The following is a 7,158-nucleotide window of genomic DNA, read 5'->3' on the forward strand; positions in this document are numbered from 1 at the left end:
ATTATTTGTGAGAGTTTTAATGTCTATTAATGGCAGACAAAAAGAAAAGTTGATGCAAGTTAATTGCTAGGATTTTTTATGAATATTGAACCAGTTGAAAGAAAAAAAAGAGAAAGAAAGAGATAAAAAGAGAGAGAGCTTACAAGTTGAAATGAATTTCACAATGATGATGACAATGAAGGAGCATGGAGGGCTATAGGACTTTGTCCCTGTCTCTGTCGATCTATGATCTTCGCGATAGAGAGTTTTCAACTCTCACTTCTTACTGTGAAAGTTAGAAACCTTCTTTGTTGAGGGTTTCCAAGGGTGAACAATGAGGAGACAATGAATTCACTATTGCAATTGTTGGAGAGGTCTCCACTGCAATATTTGGAGGGATCGCCACTGAAGTCGCTCGAGGGAGGAAATGCAAAAGAGGATAAGGTTTCTTTCGAGGGTTTCCACGGGTGAAGGTTTTCTATTTTGATGAGTTGATGAGGGATATATCTAGTCAAATGTAAAATTTCATGAGGGTATAATTGGATCCGCAACTTCTATTTGACAGACAAAATAACTCGCATAAAAATAATTTTGAGAAATACTGGTCTCAGTACTTCTCTCAGAAGTGTTGTTTTTACTCTTTTGCGGAATTACTTCTCCAAGTGCTTATGTATCCAAACGATTGATATAGTGCTTCTCGCTCCCCACAGGAGCTAGAAGCACTTGGAGAAGTCAATCCAAACAGACCCTCAATGTCCAAAATTACCTACCTTAGAAGATCAAACTTGGGGTAGGGCGCTGAGGCACAATGGTCGGATTCAGTTGAGCTCGGTTGAGGGTTCTACAAATTGGGTTGAGCCTGAGTTTGCCTTCCAACCTGCCCAAACCGCCTAGTTTACAGCCCTAACGTCACTGCAAGTGCCAACTTCAACGGTTATAAATCTTAGTCATTATTTCCTTTTGGAGGTTCCATCACTAAATTTTAAAGGTCCATAAGTCACTTGGCACACAACTACTCTGACAAATTGCAATTTTATTTTTTCTTCTCAGGCAAATTAGTAAAGAAACTCGCTTCTCTCTATCCCCTAAATTTATCGTTCTCATCTGCATGTGAGAGACTCCATGACTTTTTGGATTCCTTGGAAACAGAGACTGTTAGAGAAATCCTTTGATGCAAAGTGAAAGTGAATAATAACCAAAGATCATATCTTTAAAACAAATCATCACTCAACCCCACCAATTTTTTCTTCTTTTCTAAATAATTTAGAACAAAAGAAAAAAAGCAGCTTCAGAGCCTTGCAAGACAATCAATCCCTTTGTTTTTTTCACCAACCCTTATTTCTTTTACTCAAAGCTTCACTTTTATAGTTAGTAGAGAAAGAGACAGAGAAACAGACACAGAGGAGAAGATATGCAGTTGGGAAGAAGAAGAACTACAGCTAAAAATGGTGTAATTTCAGGTTCTGTTTGGGACAGTAGTGTGAAGATTGATGAAGGGAAAGGTGGGATGAAGGTCTTTAATGGCGAGGATAATTCGGGTTTGGGTGTGGGCGATAAGGCTTGTAGAAGATTGAAAAGGAATCAGAGTGGTGTTGGTGGTGTAGGTGAAAAGAGGAAGATAGGGAAATCTGAACCAAATGAAGTAATTGGGAGAAGCCCAATTCAAATGAGAAAGACAAAATCTGATTCACGTAGGTTTGCGGATGGATCTCGTAAAGATCTTAGTGTCTCTGTTGATGAAATTGAGAAGAACCCAATTCAGTTGAGGAAGACTAGATCTGAGTCTCACACTTGTAAGGAGATTCAGAGTAATTCGAGCAATGTGGGTGAGATCAAATCTCCAAGGTCACCGGGTGAGGATGATGGTGTTGATGGAGGAGAGGAAACTGAGAAGAACCAAACTCAATTAAAGAAGACTAGATCTGATTTTGAAACTTGCAAGGAGAATCAGATCAATTTGAGTAGTTCTAGCAATGTGGATGAGATTGAATCTCAGAGGCCAGCCGCCGACAACAATGGTGTTGGTGGAGAGGAAATTGAGAAGAAACCAATCCAGATAAGGGAGACCAAATTTGATTCTCACCCTTGCAAGGGGAATCAGATCAATTCGAGTAGTCCGGGCAATGTGGGTCAGATCGAATCTAGGAGGCCAGCAGTTGATGACGAAGATGATGTTAATGGTGATGAAGAAGATGAAGGAGAGGAAATTGAGAAGAACCCAATTCAGATAAGGGAGAACAGATCTGATTCCATCGAATCTCAAAGATTGGTACACGATGATGATGATGATGATGATGAAGAAGATGAATTAGAAGAAGATGAGGCAGAGGAGGACATAGAGATGGAGATAGACAAAGAAAGCTTTGATTTGAAGGAAATTAACATACCAGAACAGAAAATTAAAAAGGTCATAAATGAAGAGAAGCTTGAACAGATCAATAGAACACCACTACTCATCTCCTCCAATTCAATTCAAGTTAAAAATCATCCTATAAATGATCCAGAATTCACAACAGAACAACAATCTTGTAAGTAATTCTCTTTGTTCTTGACTTGTATTTTGATGGATTATCTTCTCTTTGTTTTTTTTAATCTCATTATTTTTTATTGTTTAAAGGTAAACTTTCAGAGGAATTGGAGGTATCCCCAGAAATAAAAAACAAATTACAAAATTCCATCTCTTCAAATGTGAGTAAAGAGAAATTCCAAGTTAAAAATCCTCCACACGTCATAAAACCACCTCCATGTAAGTAATTATCTTTGTTCTTGACTTACTTTTTCTATGGGTTACCCTCTCTTTGTTAATTTTTTTCTCATTATTTTTGTGGTTAAAAGGTACAATTTCAGAGGAATTTGAGATATCCCCTGAAACCCAAAACAAATTAAAAAATCCAATCTCTTCAATTGTGAGTAAGCAGACATCCCAACCTAAAAATCATCCAATAATTTACCAAAAAGTCAGAAAACCATCTCAAAGTAAGTAATTTTCTTTGATATTGACTTAAATTTCTAATGGGTTATCCTCCCCTTAATTCTTTTCTCTCATTATTTTAACTTTTAAAGTTGCAGTTTCAGAGGTCTTTGACAGATTTTCAGAAACCCAAAGCAAATTACAAAATCCAATCTCTTCAAATGTGAGAAAACCGACACCCCAAGCTGAAAATCATCCTCTAATTCATCCAGATCTCAGAAGACCACCTCCATGTAAGTTACTTTTATTTATTTAAATAATGCAATATTTTTGTTCTTTTATCTAATTAATTTTTACTCTTTAAAGTTGCAGTTTCAGAAGATTTTGAAAGATTTCCAAAAACCCAAAGCAAATTACAAAACCTTGGTGAGCATTGAGTTCAGTGTTAGATTCAATTACATCTGTCGGCAACACTATTTAATAAAATTACCCAGATCTTCTTATTTCATTTCTTCTTCTTTCTCGATTCTTCAGTGGATCTAGTGATGTGGAAAGATGTCCCGAGATCGGCATTTGTTTTTGGTTGTGGTACATTTTTTCTCCTTTCATCTTCTTTCACCAAAGATCTCAACTTCAGGTAGGCAAAATTAATTCATTTTTCTTCACTAATCCCTGTTTCCAAACAGAACACATTACTGAATTTTGTCCTTTTTTTTTTTTTAAATAAAAATTATACAGCTTGATTTCTGCAATTTCCTATGTGGGTCTTCTATATCTTGCTGCAATCTTCCTCTACAAGTCAATTCTCAGCAGGTAATCAACCAAAATCTGTTAAGTTTTTATTTTTTTAATTTTTATGTATATATATATGAAATTAAATAAGGGTGATTTATAAAAATAAATATGCACTGAAAATTGAAAAATTATCAAAACGGCACATTCTTCATTTTAATTTTGAAATGGGTATTTTACTGTTTGGGGAATTAAAATATTTTCGTTAAGAGTGGGAAAAAACTGCACTGTTTTAGAAAATATAACTTTTTAAAACTGTTTTAATGGAACTAAAACAAAGAAAGTATTTACTATTTTACAGAATAAGAGAAAAACAATTAATATTAATTTTATAAATTTACCATTTTGATAAAAATAATTATTTCAAAAATGGTAATTTACAAATTTCAGAATTAAACTGAATAGTGTGACGTTTTAATAATTCTCTTATTAAATAAAGTAACAATTTTAATCTCTCTGTGTTCTAAAACCATTTTACTAGGGGAGCTATAGATTCTGAAGAATCAGATCAGACACATATAGTGGGAGAAGAAGAAGCAATTTGGTTTCTAGAGTTGATTCTTCCTTACTTAAATGAGTTTCTCTTGAAGCTCAGAGGTCTCTTCTCTGGTCATCCTGCTACTACATTGAAGGTAATTATATATATTTATAACTTTCTACCATTTACAACTTTTATATAAATAAATTAATTACTAAAAAATAGAGAACATTGTGATTTGTGACAATGGCAGCTTGCATTATTTCTGTTTGTTTTGGCCCGATGTGGGAGCTCCATCACCATATGGAAGATGGCCAAATTGGGTAAGTTTATTTTCTTAAAATATTTCAGGAATAAACTATGATATTGCCAGAAATATTTTCTATTGCATTGCCACACACAAAAATTGCAATAAAATTTGAAAATAATATAAAATTTTAAAACCAAATTATTCTTTGATTAATAAACTCACTCAACTGACGTGGCATGTGCATAGAACCATGGATTTTCCTCAAGATACACAGGAAAAGATCTATGATTCTATTCACATTCCACGTCCATTGAATGTGTATCTTTTCTTGAGTCATTTTATCAATTATTCAATGAATCGTGATAATATGACTACCCCACGTTGCTAACTCAATCAACGACCTTGACGTGACAAGTTTGGAAACCTTAGATCTGTGCTCCTCGGGATACAAGACCACACTTCCCCATAAAAAAGCGTATCTCGAGGGAAACATGTTTCTGAGGAGCGCAAATCTACAATTCCTGAACTTATCATGTCAAGTAATCGATTGAGTATGTCATGTGGGGTAGTCAAATTATCACGATTGTTATTCAATATCAAATTATAAAGAATAATAATGAATGCACGTGGTCTTGGTACGCAATTGACATGGCAAGGGCATAAAATCATATATCTTTTTTTTGTGTATCTCGATGAAACGATCTATGATTCTATGCCTTCGACACGTCTTCCGCATACCAAGACCACGTGCATTCATCATGATTCAATAAATCATTAAAAGATGGGTCGGTCAAAATCAATCTAAGAATATTTTGAGCCCAATATAATTGATGGTATTTTGAGCTCATCCCTTTGCTCAAATTTTGTGCAATTTTTTTTTTCAAAATCATTTTAGATTTATTTGAATAATAATTATTCAATCCGATCTTAGCTATTACATTCATATAAAGTATTAGTCAACGATAGAGTTTTATAATAAGTTAAGTTAGGCTACTGTGATAAAGTAAGATTTCAGATCTTACTAAAGGTTATTAGGCTCACATGATTTGTTAGGTTGTTGGGTTAGCAAAATAACAGCACAACCCTCTAGAGTTCATGGCCTAAAATAGATTTGAAAAAAAGTGTTAACTTTTTAAAATTGATTTGGGTGAAATTATGAAATTTTCCTCAATAATTAGCTTCTTAAGGAATTTTTTTGAGACAATTATCAGATATAATAAAATTGAAAAATTCTCAGAATGGCACACTATTAATTTCAATTTTAGAAATGATAAATCATCATTTGAGAATTGATTTTTTTTTATCAAAATGCAAAATTTTAAAATGAATGGTAATTTTTTTTTCCTATTCTATAAAACAGTTAAAAAATACATTTTGAAATTAAAATGAATCATAAGTGTCATTTTGGTAATTTTTCAATTTTTTTTTAGTGACATCAAATATCATTCTCCCCGCACCACAAAAAAGATAAAAAAACAAAAAACAAAAAAAATAGTACGTTTTGACCTTAATCCATCTGTCGGTTGCAGGTTTCTTTGGAGCCTTTATCGTACCAAAAGTTTGTTCTTCATATTCTACTCAGATCACTGCATACGGTAACTACCTACATTTGATTTATTTTGGAGTTTTTTTAATATATAGTTTGAGGTGGACTGAAGTCACTGACAACACATCTCTGATGTTTGATGTTTTTCAATCAAAATAACACTGTGATGGTTTTGATTAATTAATCACAACCATCAAAATCAGATTAATACTGTTTCCCTATTAATAGAGAGTGTGGGTCCGTCCTACTTGAAGGTAATTTTTGGATTCGACGCTTTTGGGACGCCTGGGATTCTTGCTCTCATAAAAAAGCAGTAATTGCTGCCATTTTTACTCTCGTATGGAATTTATCTTCAGTAGTGGCTCGCACTTGGGCAGGTAAGGGTGTTTCTTTCATTTTTTTTATTTTTTATTATTATAAATATTTTAGTGTATTTCTTACTAATTTTAAAAATAAAAATCTAGACTGGACTCAGATTCAAATGAATTAAATAAAGAGAAATTAATCAACTCATGGACGAGAGGATCTCTAAATGATAGTATACATTCCAAACTTATCTATCTCAAAATGAATTAAATAAATATTTCAAAGGTGTTGATTACATAAATTAATGATATTTGTTATGCAGCATTCATGTTGATTGTTGCCGTTCGATATTATCAACAATCTTTATTAAGAGAGGAATGGAGAGAAGAGGAGAGCCAGAGACAAGACGATGGACCTACTTTAGCAGAGGTACAGAAAGAAAAGAAAGGATGGTGAGTTTCATGGAGATTTCGACATTGCACGTGTGGCGTACGTTAGCTGTCAGCGCCGATTGTGATGAGTGTTTCTTTTTAATCTTTTGTAAAATAAAATATATAATATAATTTTTCTTTCTGCATTTTAACAGAGTGACAAGAGTACTGGTTTCTACTTCTGAAAGGACGACAACATATTATTGTTATTATATCTTCTTTGGCACTGAAACAGTTAAAGATAGGTACTTGTGAGACCTGCTGCACCAACTGGATGCCAACTTGTACTAAATCCTACCGTTAGCACTTGACCCACTAACGATGACTAGTGGCACGAATTTTTTATTCAACCCAAAATTTATCAAATTCAACTTGTTGTTGGGTGGGGTGGTTGGGTGGAGTGGTGAAGACCTCCGTCCACAAAGGGAGAAGATTGGAGTTCAAGCCCATTTCTTGGCCATTGTA

At 33.8% G+C, this 7,158-nt stretch overlaps 1 protein-coding gene across 4 annotated transcripts; it reads left to right on the plus strand.

Annotated features, from left to right (window-relative positions):
• The first annotated feature begins 962 nt into the window (after window positions 1–962).
• On the plus strand, window positions 963–6,907 carry LOC147393184 (uncharacterized). Of its 4 annotated transcripts, XM_086456461.1 has the most exons (13): window positions 963–2,507; window positions 2,597–2,725; window positions 2,815–2,955; window positions 3,043–3,183; window positions 3,257–3,316; window positions 3,425–3,527; window positions 3,629–3,703; window positions 4,164–4,314; window positions 4,414–4,483; window positions 5,940–6,005; window positions 6,211–6,333; window positions 6,421–6,494; window positions 6,585–6,725. In XM_086456461.1, exons 1-12 carry the CDS (start codon window positions 1,391–1,393, stop codon window positions 6,444–6,446), a joined length of 2,202 nt encoding a protein of 733 aa, XP_086312587.1. In that variant the 5' UTR covers window positions 963–1,390; the 3' UTR covers window positions 6,447–6,494; window positions 6,585–6,725. The 4 variants fall into 4 exon arrangements, with proteins under 4 accessions (XP_086312587.1, XP_086312586.1, XP_086312583.1 ...); XM_086456460.1 differs by lacking the exon at window positions 6,421–6,494 and having other exon boundaries at window positions 3,263–3,316; window positions 6,585–6,907; XM_086456457.1 differs by lacking the exon at window positions 6,421–6,494 and having other exon boundaries at window positions 964–2,507; window positions 6,585–6,907.
• The last annotated feature ends 251 nt before the right edge of the window (window positions 6,908–7,158 follow it).

This window comes from Akebia trifoliata, chromosome 10 (assembly GCF_017979445.1).
Source record: "Akebia trifoliata isolate Shusen 1 chromosome 10, ASM1797944v1, whole genome shotgun sequence".
In the NCBI taxonomy this organism is placed as follows: Eukaryota; Viridiplantae; Streptophyta; class Magnoliopsida; order Ranunculales; family Lardizabalaceae; genus Akebia; species Akebia trifoliata.